Source organism: Bombina bombina, chromosome 5, assembly GCF_027579735.1.
Source record: "Bombina bombina isolate aBomBom1 chromosome 5, aBomBom1.pri, whole genome shotgun sequence".
Lineage (NCBI taxonomy): Eukaryota > Metazoa > Chordata > Amphibia > Anura > Bombinatoridae > Bombina > Bombina bombina.
The window spans coordinates 421,969,918-421,985,409 of NC_069503.1; the positions used below are offsets into that span (position 1 = coordinate 421,969,918).

General features: G+C 39.7%; 1 protein-coding gene across 2 annotated transcripts in view; it reads left to right on the plus strand.

Moving 5' to 3' along the window:
* CNOT10 (CCR4-NOT transcription complex subunit 10) overlaps positions 1-15,492 on the plus strand; it is a 359,909-nt gene that overhangs the window by 265,337 nt on the left and 79,080 nt on the right. For both annotated transcript variants that reach the window (XM_053714260.1, XM_053714259.1), the window contains exon 15: positions 8,070-8,183. In XM_053714260.1, coding sequence (XP_053570235.1) covers positions 8,070-8,183 — 114 coding nt within the window. The remainder of the gene's footprint in view (positions 1-8,069; positions 8,184-15,492) is intronic.

Below are 15,492 nucleotides of genomic sequence, written 5' to 3' on the forward strand. Positions count from 1 at the left end.
CACACATTGTAGCCTAATACAGCATATATATATACACATACACACAAACACACACATACTGTATGTATTGTGCTGTTATGCCATGCCTCTTACAAACTACCCCTTCACTGGGAGTAAAAAACAAGCAAAGTTTAAAAAATATGTCACACTGTTGTCAGTCTGCCGTGGCACACCTGAGGATCTCTCACGGCACACTAGTGTGCCACGGCACACTGGTTGAAAAACACTGTTCTAGGTTATCTTCTTGGTTTGGGAGACTTGCACTTCAGAAGAATATGTCATATGCAGTAAATGGGGAAATTTTTAAAATCCTTTATACAGAATTTTCTTTGTCAGTGGGCAGGCACATTATGTATGTTGAGACTAGGGGTTAATCTTCCCTTTATTGGGACGTTTTTCCTCTGGGCTAATTTTGTTGAAATACTTTATTAGTATGTGTCTGTGGCTTATGTTTTATACAGGGATTTAGGTATGGCAGTTGGTTTTCTTTGCTTGCTTAGCTAGAACAGGCTAACTTACAGACTGCTTGAGCGTTTGTGTAAATTTAGCTCCGGTGTTATAGGCAGCCTGATTGGTTTATTATTTTAAAGAATTTTTGCATAACGTTAAGCGGCTGTGGTATTAAAAACTCTTAAAGTGACAGTGTATTTAACAAATTTCTACAATTTGGGGATTTTTTTATTTAGTATTATGGACATGGACCAAGACTCTGTGTTTTTGGCACAAATTGTTTTGCCTATGCAAATCTATGCTGCATGCTTAGCTAGAACACTTCAGTTTAAAGATAAATTGTTGCCCGCTGAGCCCAATGTCTCTCAGGATGATGCTGTTCAGGCAATGCCACAGCTTTCTCTTCAAATGTCTCAAGTCTCTATTGTGTCACATACAGTGCCCTGCAGTTCCTCTCAGTCTCCTGGAGGAGTTTATTTGCCTGCAGATTTTGCTGCACAGGTATCTTCTGCGGTATCTGCGGCATTTTCTGCTTTTCCTATGCTGGGAAAATGCAAGAGGAAAATTAGACATTAGACAAAGTTTCTGTTTCACCTACTGCTACGCAGGTTTTCCTACCTCATAAGTCTGATGAGGAGGATACGTCAGTAGCCTCTGAGGGTGAAATCTCAGATTCGGACAGTATTATTCCTTCAAGCTTAAATCTGAAGTTTACTTCTTCAGTATCAGATGAACACCTTCATGTACTGTTAAAGGAGGTATTGGCTACTTTTGACGACTCCAATACTTCTGTTGTTGTCAACCCTAAGATGTCTAGTAAACTTAATACTATGATGTTCCTTCCTCTGTGGAAGTTGTTCCTGTCCCAGACCGTGTGACGGAGATTATTTTACAGGAATGGGAGAAGCTAGGGATTCCTTTCTCCCCGTCTCCCGTATTTAAAAAGATGTTTCCTGTTGCTAACTCCATTAAAGATTTTTGGCGCTCAGTGCCTAACGTAGAAGAGGCTATTTCTACTCTGGTTAAGAGAACTACGATCCCTATAGAGGATAGCTGCTCCTTTTAGGATCCAATAGACAAAAAGCTGGAAGCTTATTTGAAGATGTATGTTCAAGGTCTTCAATGGCAACCTGCAGTTTGTATTGCCACAGTAGCAAGTGTGGCATCTTATTGGTGCAACGCCTTGTCTGAATCAATTTTAGTACAGACTCCATTGAAGGAGATACAAGATAGGATTAAGGCTCTCAAACTAGCCGATTCCTTTATTTCTGATGCTAACATGCAAGTTATTAGACACTGAGCCAAGATGTCTGGCTTCACTGTCCTAGCCCGCAGTACATTGTGGCTAAAATCTTGGTCAGCTGCTGTTACCTCTTAGTCCTGATATTAAAGGTGGAAAAGGGTCTTTTCTACCAAAGACAATAAGAACAGACTCAAAGGACATCAAAGTAATTTTCGTTCCTTTCTTAACTTCAAAGGTCAAAAGTCTTCCTCTCCCTCTTCCAAGCAGGAGCAGTCCAAGTCTTCTTGGAAGCCCAAACAGTCTTGGAATAAGGGGAAGCAATTAAATAAACCCTAGCTGAGTCTAAGTCAGCATAAAGGGTCGGCCCCTGGTCCGGGATCGGATCAAGTGGAGGGCAGACTTTACCTGTTTTGTCAAGCGTGGAGACGAGATGTCCCAGATCCTTGGGCTGTGGACATAGTATCTCAGGGTTACAAAATAGAATTCAAAACTTTTCCTCCCAGGGGCAGATTCCACGTCTCAAGATTATCTGCAGACCAGGTAAAAAGAGAGGCATTCTTGAACTGCGTTCAGGACCTTTCCACCCTGGGACTGATTGTCCCAGTTCCAGTAAAGGAACATGGTCTAGGGTTCTTTTCAAATCTATTCTTGCTGCCAAAAAAGAGGGAACTTTTTGACCCATTTTAGACCTTAAGTGCCTCAACAAGTTTCTCCTTCAAAATGGAAACCATTCGTTCCATTCTTCCTTTGGTCCAAGAGGGTTAGTTCATGACGACCATAGACCTGAAGGATGCGTATCTTCATGTTCCCATCCACAGGGATCATCACAAATTACTGAGAATCGCCTTTCTAGACAAACACTTTCAGTTTGTGGCTCTTCCGTTTGGCCTTGCCACAGATCCCAGAATTTTCTCAAAGGTTCTGGGGGCTCTCTTGGCAGTGATCAGGCCCCGGGGAATTGCAGTGGCGCCATTGCTGGACAAAATATTGGTTCAGGCGCCATCTTTTCAACAAGCAAACTCTCATACAGATATCTTGTTGTCTTTTCTACTTTCCCACGGTTGGAAAGTGAATCTGGAAATGAGTTCCCTTGTTGCAGCTACAAGGGTGGTTTTCTTAGGGACTATAATAGATTCCCTATCTATGAAAAAATTTCTGACGGAGGTCAGAAAATCCAGAATTCTCTCCTCTTGCCTCTCTCTACAATCTACTGTTTGGCCATCAGTGGCTTAATGTATAGAGGTAATTGGTCTGATGGTCGCTTCCATGGACATCATTCCATTTGAGAGCTCTGCAATTATGCATGCTCAGACAATGGAACGGAGACCATTTGGATCTGTCTCAGAGGATAGATCTAGACCAGTCGTCAAGAGACTCTCTCCTGTGGTGGCTTTCTCAGGACCATCTGTCTCAGGACACATGCTTCTGGAGTGATTGTGATCAAGGACGCCAGCCTGCTAGGTAGGTCTGGTACTCGTTAAAGGCGCAAGGACTATGGATTCGGGAGGAGTCTGCTCTCCCCATAAACATCTTGGAATTTAGAGCGATTTACAATGCTCTGATGGCTTGCCCTCTATTGTCTATTGTCGGTTTATCAGGTTTCAGTCAGACAACATCACCTCAATTGCTTACATTAACCACCAGGGAGTAACTCAGAATTCCTTATCCATGAAGGAGGTGTCACGGATTATTCAGTGGGCGGAAGCTCACAATTGTTGTTTATCTGCCATCCACATTCCTGGAGTGAACAACTGGAAAGTGAATTTCCTGAGCAGACAGACATTTCATCCCAGGGAGTGGGCTCTCCATCCGGAGGTGTTCTCCAGATTACCATCAAATGGGGGGTGCCGGAGTTGGATCTGATGGCGTCTCGGCAGAATGCCAAGCTTCCAAGGTACGGTTCAAGGTCAAGAGATCCTCATGCCGCTCTGATAGATGCTCTGACGGTTCCTTGGGATTTTGGTCTAGCATACCTGTTTCCTCTGTTTGCGCTCCTTCCACGAGTTATTGCTCGTATCAAACAGGAGAGAGCATTGGTAATTCTAATAGCTCCTGCATAGCCTCGCAGGATCTGGTATGTAGACCGAGTGAAGATGTCATCTCGGCCACCTTGAAGATTGCCTCTGATGAAGGACCTTCTAACTCAGGGTCCATTCCTCCATCCATATCTCAATTCTCTGAAGCTGACTGCTTGGAGATTGCATGCTTAGTTCTGTCTAAGCATGGATTTGAGACCATGATCCAGGCTCGCAAGCCTGTTACTCGAAAAATTTACCATAAGGTATGGTGTAAACACCTTTATTGGTGTGATTCTAAGGGCTACTCTTGGAGTAGGGTCAGGATTCCTAGAATTTTGTCTTTTCTCCAGGAAGGTCTGGAGAAAGGGTTGTCAGTCAGTTCTTTGAAAGGTCAGATTTCTGCATTATTTATTTTGTTACACAAGCATCTGGCGGATGTGCCAGATGTTCAATCTTTTTGTCAGGCCCTGGTCAGAATCAGGCCTGTGTTTAAACCTATTGCTCCTCCTTGGAGCCTTAACCTTGTTCTTAAAGTTTTGCAGCAGGCTCCTTTTGAGCCAATGCATTCCATAGATATTAAGTTGCTATCTTGGAAGGTTTTGTTTCTTATTGCTATCTCTTCTGCTCCGAGAGTTTTGGAACTCTTGGCTTTGCAGTGTTATTCGCCTTACCTTATCTTTCATGCGGGTAGGGCGGTTCTTCATACTAAATTGGGGTTTCTTCCTAAAGTGGTTTCGGATAGAAATATTAATCAGGAAATTGTTGTTCCTTCTCTCTGTCTCAATCCTTCTTCTCATAAAGAACGTCTATTGCACAACTTGGATGTTATGCATACTCTAAAATTCTAGCTACAGGCGACTAAGGATTTTTGCCAGTTTTCTGCCCTGTTTGTTTCTCTGGAAAGTGTAAGGGTCAAAAGGCTACTGCTACTTCTGTTCTGGTTGAGAAGTATAATTTGTTTTGCTTATGAGACTGCTTGGACAACAGCCTCCTGAGAGAATTACAGCTCATTCCACTAGGGCTGTCTCCTTGGGCTTTTAAAAATGAAGCTTCTGTGAAACAGATTTGCAAGGCTGCAACTTGGTCTTCTCTGCATACTTTTTACAATTTTTTACAAATGTGATCATTTTGCCTTGTCTGAGGCCTCTTTTGGGAGTAAGGTTCTTCAAGCGGTGGTGCCTTTTGTTTAGGTTTGCCTGTCTTGTTCTCCATCCCTATTAATTCTGTGTCCTCTAGCTTGGGTATTGGTTCCCACTAGTAATTGAATGACGTTGTGGACTCTCCATATCTTAGGAAAGAAAACAAAATGTATGCTTACCTGATAAATTTCTTTCTTTCCGGATATGGAGAGTCCACGACCCCACCCTTTATTAGGACAGTTATTTTTGTCTTAACCTCAGCTTTGCTGTGGTGCTCTTTGCCGCCTCCTGCTGGCCAGGAGTGATATTCCCACTAGTAATTGAATGACGTTGTGGACTCTCCATATCCAGAAATAAATAAATTTATCAGGTAAGCATAAATTTTTTTTTTTTTTTTTGGTTATTCATTTGTTTATTAGGCAATACTACTGCATTTAGTGGTCCTTTTAAGGAAGATAATCAGGAAGTGAGCAAATCATTTTTAAGGAGCATGAGTAGATATTTAAACGTAAAATTATAACTAAATAATAATAATAACCAAAAACAACTAATTTAATTGTTTTGTATTTTAAAAACATTTACAAAGTTTTTTTGGTGCTGTATTAAAAAAAAATGGGAGGTGGTAATAAGTGAAATAGATCCTCTCCATCTGTTGCTAAGTGCCAAGTTGGATTTTAACTAAGGCAGTGTTTCTCAGTGTGCCATGAGGACTGGAACTAACAGGCCATATTTTCAGGATATTTGAACTAGAGCACAGGTGAAATAAACATGGTTATTAATCTGCTCTCACCCAAGGTAATCCTGAAAATCTAAACACACAAAAAATGTTTGTTAGAGTGATCACTAAGCTAACCCTATAGCTATCCCTTAATACTGTCTATCTCCCATTAACAGAGGGTGTATGTCTTAAATGTTTGAAGATGCTGGGAAGCGCTGCAAAGCTAGGGTATATGGATACCTGGATTCACCAGTTGATTATTCAACACACAATATTAGAGATTAAAATACACAATACTTAAGCTTAAAATGAAATATTTTACTATTAATATGTATTAAAACATGTATTAAAATGATACTGTTATATGCCAAACAGAGATAAACCAAATCCAAAAGTTATAGATAAAAGATATATCAGGGTCAAGCACAATGGGTCCTGGATTATATCTATAAGAGGCGCCTAACCAATAGGAGTGGGGATGGTATAGAATAAGTGAGTATAATTAGAACCCACTAGATCACATAAATATGTGTCAATAAATCACAATATATCAATTCCTCAGCCCACCACCTAAATCCCAAGACTGGACTGAAGATGTATAATCACAACCATAAAATAATAAACATAAAATAATTGTAAAATAATTAACAAGATAATGGTATAGGGACTCAGTCCAATGGTATATCAGAGTCTCTCCTATAGCTGTAATGATAGAAAACCAATATCCAATCTCCAAAAATGCAGGTAACACCAAATCGACAGGCAGCTCTTCTATAATGTCACGCCAGACACACAGGATTCTACAATTCAAAGTATTACAAGTTGACAGCAATGCAAACTCGTGTTGTACTAAACTCTATATATTATCGCTAATTTCCCTTACTGGAAGTTCCAATATAGTTTATAATTATATCCAATGTTCTCCATTATGAGAACTTCACATATAATTTTTATAATTATCCAATGTTAAACCGGGCTTACCTGGAAACTCTTACCGGACCTCAAATTGTCCTTATATTTGCTTCTGGGTCTGAAGGGAGAGGTTTTTTTTGTCAACGCCATCTAAAGTACCTGCTGAGACGTAATCTCAAGTGTTTGTTTGCTTGGCTGTTTCCAACGCTTATTCTTAATGTTTCCAACTTTGCGTCTACTCCGTCCACCCCGATCACTTGTGCCTCCTAGTCACGTGATACCGAATGACCAATCGGGGAAACCGTGTAGCGATGATTAATTCTTGGATACTTGTAACGATATCCAATTGATATCAAGTTGATTGTTGGTGAACGTTCACTTTATCAGATTAACATGCCAAAAAGTCCTTGCAGATCATCTACCCTAGGTAGGTAGATGATCCGTAAGGACTTTTTGGCATGTTAAACCACATACTAGGTGGAAGGGAGTAGCTGCGAAGTTGGAAACGCTTATACCAAGCATTGGAAACAGCCAAGCAAATAAACACTTAAGATTACGGCTTCAGCTTCAGACGGCATTGACAGAAAAAAACTTTCCCTTCAGACCCAGGAGCAAATATAGATGTAAGTCTGGTTCAACATTGGATAATTATAAACTATATTGGAACTTCCAGTAACGGAGGTTAGCGATATTATACATAGAGTTGTGGCCACAACTTTTGGATTTGGTTTATCTCTGTTTGGCATATAACAGTGTATTGTTTAATACATGTTTTAATACATATTTATAGTAAAATATTTAATTTTAAGCTTAAGTATTGTGTATTTAATTCTCTAATATTGTGTGTTGAATAATCAACTGGTGAATCCAGGTATCCATATACCCTAGCTTTGCAGTGCTTCCCAACATCTTCAAACATTTTAATCCTGAAAATCTAACCTGTAAATTCTGCACTTGTGACCGAAACTGTGAAACGATATGTAGACCCCATCCTCATATTAAGTTTATTGGGTGATATGTAGGCCCTCAGCCCCTTGTATGTGGTTTACGGTGTGGTCTGTAGGCCCACTATTAATAACCTTTTTGATGACCAGTGACATTTTTCATTTCTTTCCTGTCTCATGTCGCTCCAATTAATGTAGGAAGGGGGAATCTGGCTCTACAAGGGCCCCTTTCCCAAACATAAAATCTGTGTTGTTTAGTAGGGCAGATGATCCTACAGTTATGACACACCATTCTTATGCCCCTTAGAGTTATACAGGAAAATTGTGAAGCCTCCTTTGCAAAACCTCACTGGTGCCTGTTTCAGGTGGTGATAGATGTAAAAACTCCATAGGGGAACATTACAGCTACCTCAATACCCATGTGCTGAACCAGAAATGGGCCAGCTTCTATGCTTACATTCATGCTTTTTCAAATAAAGATAGCAATAGAACGAAGAAAAATGTATAATGGAAGTAAATTAGAAAGTTGATTAAAATTGCCTGCTCTACCTGAATCATGAAAAAAATGTGGGTTTAGTATCCCTTTAATGACTGTGATGTTTGGTCTTATATTTTTTGTAATGCTTTCCTTTGTTTATCCCACAGGTGTTCCGTTCTTGCCTGCAGCGCCTATGTAGCATTAGCATTGGGTGATAACCTCATGGCTTTGAATCATGCAGATAAACTTCTGCAGCAACCACGATTATCTGGATCTCTTAAGTAGGTGAAATGTTTCACAGTCTCTGTAAATGTCCAAAAAATACAAAGTAACAATTGTATTATCCTTACTATTTTGAAATGCAACCTGGTAATGTCTCCCCCCCCCCCCTCCAGTTTTGCACAGTTCTATACACACACGCTTTTTATATGCAGGAATCATATAATCATGTATAGAATGTGCCGGACACCTTTTCCATAATACACATTTTTTAAACCATCAATGAATCAATTTCAAATATGTATTACTTAGGAATTTTAAATGCTGTGTTTGATGTTTGACACTTGCACTATACAATAAATGTGTTTGCTCCTCTGTGATTAGTGTGAGGCATATACTGATCATTTTGTCAACTACAGAAGCAAATTAAAGGAACACTAACGTTAAAGGGACAGTCTACTCCAAAATTGTTATTGTTTAAAAAGTTATATAATCCCTTTATTACCAATTCCCCAGTTTTGCACAACCATCATGGTTATATTAATATACTTTTTACATCTGTGATTACCTTGTATCTAAGCCTCTTCTGACAGCCCCCTGATCCCATGGCTATTTATTTATTATCTATTGACTTGCATTTTAGCCAATTAGCGCTGTGCCCTGCACAACTCCACATTAGAGAGCACAATGTTATCTATATGGCTCACAATAATTAGCAGTCTCTTGTGAAAAGCTAATAAAAAGCATGTGATAAGAGGCTTTCTGTAGTGGCATAGAAACAGGCAGAAATGTAAAGGTTTAAATGTTATAACATATTAATATAGCACAGTTGGTTGTGCAAAGCTGGAGAATGGGTAGTAAAGGCATTATCTATCTTTTAAACAATAACAATTTTGGTTTAGACCATCCCTTTTAAATTAAACTTGCATGAATCGGAGAACACAATTTTCCTTCCTAAAATATGGTGGGTCCACAACGTCTTCAATTACTAGTGGGAATATCACTCCTGGCCAGCAGGAGGAGGCAAAGAGCACCACAGCAAAGCTGTTGAATATCACTCCCCTTCCCACAATCCCCAGTCATTCTCTTTGCCTTTGTCAATGGAGGAGGTGAAGTTTTGGTGTCTGAAGAAAATTGGATTTCTTTCGCTACAAGCAAGATTTTTTGGGTCTAGCCATAGTACACATTCATCTCTTCAGTAGGGTAGTGGTGGCTTTAAAGCAGTTAGGAACTTGTAAGGTGGGCCTTGCTGCGTTTTCCTAACATTTTTGCTGCCCTAGTATAGAAAGCCAGAGTAGGTTTACTCTGTTCTTTCTTTTTCCACAGGTCTCTGTAAGGAGTGGCATCCTTTCACACAGTGTGAACTGTTCTCCTGCCGGACAGCTAGATGTGCAGGTAAGTGCTTTTGTCTTCTGGGGCTGGGAGACTGGCACTGAAGGGATTAAGGAGACTCTCTACACTTTTTATTCTGGGACTAAAGATCATTAATGGAGGATCTTTTATTGGCAGTGTGCAGGCACTTTATGCAGGTGGATATGGAGACTTAAAGGGTTAACTTTCTCCATGTACAGAAAGGAGTTAACCCTCTATTGTGGCTCAGGCAGATCTTAAAACATTATTTTTTAATTTTGCATGAGTTTATTGTTAGTACGTTTTCAGTGACATATTCAGTCCATGTATCCTGTTTGGTGTACTTCTCAATCCCTCTTTGGAGGGCTTGCAGCAGCGTCATTTTGCTCCTTTAAGCTGTGAGTCAGATATTAATTCTGGAGAGTGAATATTCCGGTCACACGATTCAGAGTGTGAATTGGTATCCTTATGGGCTTGTCTCTACATTTTGAAACTGCTTATATATAATGCAAGTGTTATCGCAGTTTTAATAATGCAGCTCTTGTAAATGTTGACGGTTTTTCAGTATGCGTGCATTCTATTTCTATCTGCGCAGTTACTGAAGCCGGATGTTAGTTACCTGCTCTTCCGCTTTTCAATTTCTGAGAGAAGCGGGTCTTTTGGTGTTCCGACATTGTTATCCGGGGGGGGGGTGCAGTGATTTGTCTCTCCTGGTTACCTGGTTACTGATTGTTTTATTATCTGCTCAGTCTAACATAATTGTTTTCTTTCATGTAATTGGCAAGAGTCCATGAGCTAGTGACGTATGGGATATACAATCCTACCAGGAGTGTCAAAGTTTCCCAAACCTCAAAATGCCTATAAATACACCCCTCACCACACCCACAATTCAGTTTTACAAACTTTGCCTCCTGTGGTGGTGAAGTAAGTTTGTGCTAAGATTTCTACGTTAATATGCGCTTCTCAGCATTGTTGAAGCCTGATTCCTCTCAGAGTACAGCGAATGTCAGAGGGATGTGAAGGGAGTATCACTTATTGAATACGATGATTTCCCTAATGGGGGTCTATTTCATAGGTTCTCTGTTATCGGTCGTAGAGATTCATCTTCTACCTCCCTTTTCAGATCGACGATATACTCTCAATTTACCATTACCTCTACTGATAACTGTTTCAGTGCTGGTTTGGCTATCTGCTATATGTGGATGGGTGTCTTTTGGTAAGTATGTTTTTTATTACTTAAGACACCCAAGCTATGGTTTGGCACTTTATGTATTTATATAAAGTTCTAAATATATGTATTGTAGATATATTTGCCATGAGTCAGGTTCATGTATTTCCTTCTGCAGACTGTCAGTTTCATATTTGGGGAAAATAAATATTTTAAGAATTTTTTTTCTTACCTGGGGTTTAGTTTTTTTTTCTAATTGACTACTTTTTTATTGCAAATTGCGGGTGGTATTAGGCCCGCGGGTGCGCCAAATGCTAGACTTCATTGCGTCATTCTTGGCGCGAGAATTTTTTGGTGCGAAGAATACGTCCGTGACGCAACTTAGTCATTTCCGGCGTCATAGTTGACGCCGAAGCTTTACACACGGTTGCGTTGTTAGTGACGAGAGTATGTCATTTCCGGTTATTGTTGGCTCCAAAAAAATTTCTGTTACATTGTGCGTCATACTTGGCGCCAAATTTTTTCATTATTTTATTAGCCCATTGATGTTTGCCTCTTGCCTTTTTTTTCTGTCAGAGGGCTATGCTATTTGCATTTTTTCCCATTCCTGAAACTGTCATATAAGGAAATTGATCATTTTTCTTTATATGTTGTTTTTTCTTTTACATTTTGCAAGATGTCTCAATCTGATCCTGCCTCAGAAGTATCTGCTGGAACTTTGCTGCCTGACATCGGTTCTACCAAAGCTAAGTGCATTTGTTGTAAGATTGTGGAAATAATTTCTCCAAATGTCATTTGTAATAGTTGTCATGATAAACCTTTACATGCAGATAGTGTGTCCATCAGTAATAGTACATTGCCAGTTGCAGTTCCTTCAACTTCTAATGTACATGATATATCTAGGAATTTTAAAGAATTTGTTTCTGATTCTATTCAGAAGGCTTTGTCTGCATTTCCACCTTCTAATAAACGTAAAAGGTCTTTTAAAACTTCTCATTCAGTTGATGAAATTTCAAATGACCAACATAATATTTTATCCTCCTCTGATGAGGATTTATCTGATTCAGAAGATCCTTCCTCAGACATTGACACTGACAAATCTACTTATTTATTTATGCGTTCTTTATTAAAAGAAGTGTTAATTACTTTGGATATTGAGGTAACCAGTCCTCTTGACGTTAAGTCTAATAAACGTTTAAATGCTGTTTTCAAACCTCCTGTGGTTTCTCCAGGGGTTTTTCCTATTCCTGAGGCTATTTCTGATATGATTTCTAAGGAATGGAATAAGCCAGGTACTTCTTTTATTCCTTCTTCAAGGTTTAAAAAATTGTATCCTTTACCAGCAAATTCTATAGAGTTTTGGGAAAAAATCCCCAAAGTTGATGGGGCTATTTCTATTCTTGCTAAACGTACCACTATTCCTATGGAAGATAGTACTTCCTTTAAAGGATCCTTTAGATAGGAAGCTTGAATCTTGTCTAAGGAAAGCCTATTTATATTCAGGTCATCTTCTCAGACCTGCAATTTCTTTGGCTGATGTTGCGGCTGCGTCAACTTTCTGGTTGGAGAATTTAGCGCAAGAAGAATTGGATTCTGATGTATCTAGCATTATTCGCTTACTGCAATATGCTAATCATTTTATTTGTGATGCCATTTTTTATATCAAAATTGATGTTACATCCATGTCTTTAGCTATTTTAGCTAGAAGAACTTTGTGGCTTAAATCTTGGAATGCTGATATGACATCTAAATCTATCTCTTTCTTTCCAATGTAATAATTTATTTGGTTTTCAGCTGGATTCTATTATTTCAACTATTACTGGGGGAAAGGGAGTTTTTCTGCCTCAGGATAAAAAACCTAAGGGTAAATCTAAGGCTTCTAACCGTTTTCGTTCCTTTCGTCAGAATAAGGAACAAAAATCTAATCCTTCCCCCAAGGAATCTGTTTCCAATTGGAAGCCTTCCTCAAATTGAAATAAATCCAAGCCATGAAGGTGCGGCCCTCATTCCAGCTCAGCTGGTAGGGGGCAGACTAAGGTTTTTCAAGGATTTTTGGATAAATTCTGTCCAAAATCAATGCATTCAGAGCATTGTCTCTCAAGGTTATCGAATAGGATTCAGAGTAAGACCTTCTGTGAGAAGATTTTTTCTCTCACGTATCCCATCAAATCCAGTAAAAGCTCAGGCTTTCCTGAAGTGTGTTTCAGACCTGGAGTCTTCAGGGGTAATCATGCCAGTTCCTTTTCAGGAACAAGGTCTGGGGTTTTATTCAAATCTATTAATTGTCCCAAAGAAGGAAAATTCATTCAGACCAGTTCTGGATCTAAAAATTTTGAATAGTTATATAAGAGTACCAACTTTCAAGATGGTGACTATCAGGACTATTCTGCCTTTTGTTCAGCATATTCCGATTCATCCAGAACATTATCAGTTCCTGAGATTCTCTTTTCTAGACAAGCATTACCAATTTGTTGCTCTTCCATTTGGCCTAGCAACAGCTCCAAGAATCTTTTCAAAGGTTCTAGGTGCCCTATTCTCTGTAATCAGAGAGCAGGGTATTGCAGTGTTTCCTTATTTGGACGATATCTTGGTACTAGCTCAGTCTTTACGTTCTGCAGAATTTCACACAAATCAACTAGTGTTGTTTCTTCAAAAACATAGTTGGAGGATCAATTTACCAAAAAGTTTGATTCCTCAGACAAGGGTCACCTTTTTAGGTTTCCAGATAGATTCAGTGTCCATGACTTTGTCTCTAACAGACAAGAGACATTTGAAATTGGTTGCAGCCTGTCGGCACCTTCAGTCTCAGTCATTCCCTTCAGTGGCTATGTGCATGGAAGTTTTAGGCCTCATGACTGCAGCATCGGACGCAATTCCTTTTGCTCGTTTTCACGAGACCTCTTCAGCTTTGTATGCTGAATCAATGGTGCAGGGCTTATACAAAGATATCACAGTTAATATCCTTAAATCCCAATGTTTGACACTCTCTGACGTGGTAGTTAAATCACCAGCGTTTAGTTCAAGGGGCTTCTTTTGTTCGGCCAACCTGGACTGTGATCACTACAGATGCAAGTCTTTCAGGTTGGGGAGCTGTTTGGGGATCTCTGACAGCACAAGGGGTTTGGAAATCTCAAGAGGCGAGATTACCAATCAATATTTCAGAACTCCGTGCAATTGTCAGAGCGCCTCTGTTGAAGAGAGAACCGTTCATTTGCTTTCAGACAGACAATATCACAACTGTGGCATATGTCAATCATCAGGGTGGGACTCAGTCCCCAAGCTATCACAGAAGTATCTCGGATACTTGCTTGGGCGGAATCCAGCTCCTGTCTAATCTCTGCGGTGCATATCCCAGGTGTAGACAATTGGGAGGCGGATTATCTCAGCCGTCAGACTTTACATCCAGGGGAGTGGTCTCTCCATCCAGATGTGTTTTCTCAGATTGTTCAGATGTGGGGTCTTCCAGAGATAGATCTCATGGCCTCTCGTCTAAACAAGAAATTTCTCAGATACCTGTCCAGGTCCAGGGATGTTCAGGCGCAAGTAGTGGATGCGCTGACACTTCCTTGGTGTTATCATCCTGCTTACATTTTCCCGCCTCTTGTTCTTCTTCCAAGAGTGATTTCCAAAATCATCATGGAGCAATCTCGTTTGTGTTGCTGGTGGCTCCAGCATGGCCCCACAGGTTTTGGTATGCGGATCTTGTTCAGGTGTCCAGTTGCCAACCATGGCCACTTCCATTAAGGCCGGACCTACTGTCTCAAGGTCCGTTTTTCCATCAGGATCTCAAATCATTAAATTTGAAGGTATGGAAATTGAACGCTTAGTACTAAGTCATAGAGGTTTCTCTGACTGAGTGATTAATACTATGTTACAAGCTTGTAAATCTGTCTCTAGAAAGATTTATTATCGAGTTTGGAAGACCTACATTTCATGGTGTTCTTCTCATAAATTCTCTTGGCATTCTTTTAGAATTCCTAGAATTTTACAGTTTCTACAGGATGGTTTGGATAAGGGTTTGTCTGCAAGTTCCTTGAAGGGTCAAATCTCTGCTCTTTCTGTTTTATTTCACAGAAAGATTGCTAAACTTCCTGATATTCACAGTTTTGTACAGGCTTTAGTTCGTATTAAAACCATCATTAAATCAATTTCTCCTCCTTGGAGTCTTAATTTGGTTTTGAAGGCATTACAGGCTCTTCCATTTGAGCCTATGCATTCTTTGGACATTAAACTACTTTCTTGGAAAGTGTTGTTCCTCATGGCTATCTCTTCTGCTGGAAGAGTTTCTGAGCTATCTGCTCTTTCTTGTGAGTCTCCTTTTCTGATTTTTCATCAGGATAAGGCGGTTTTGCGGACTTCATTTAAATTTTTACCTAAGGTTGTGAATTCTAACAACATTAATAGAGAAATTGTTGTCCCTTCCTTGTGTCCTAATCCTAAGAATTCTTTGGAAAGATCCTTACATTCTTTGGATGTGGTGAGAGCTTTGAAATATTATGTTGAAGCTACTAAAGATTTCAGGAAGACTTCCAGTCTATTTGTTTTATTTTCTGGTCCTAGAAAAGGTCAGAAGGCTTCTGCTATTTCCTTGGCTTCTTGGTTAAAGCTTTTGATTCATCAAGCTTATTTGGAGTCGGGTAAGACCCCGCCTCAGAGAATTACAGTTCATTCTACTAGATCAGTCTCCACTTCGTGGGCTTTTAAGAATGAAGCTTCAGTTGATCCGATTTGCAAAGTGGCAACTTGGTCCTCTTTGCATACATTTACTAAATTCTACCGTTTTGATGTATTTTGCTTCTTCAGAAGCAGTTTTTGGTAGAAAAGTTCTTCAGGCAGCTGTTTCAGTTTGATTC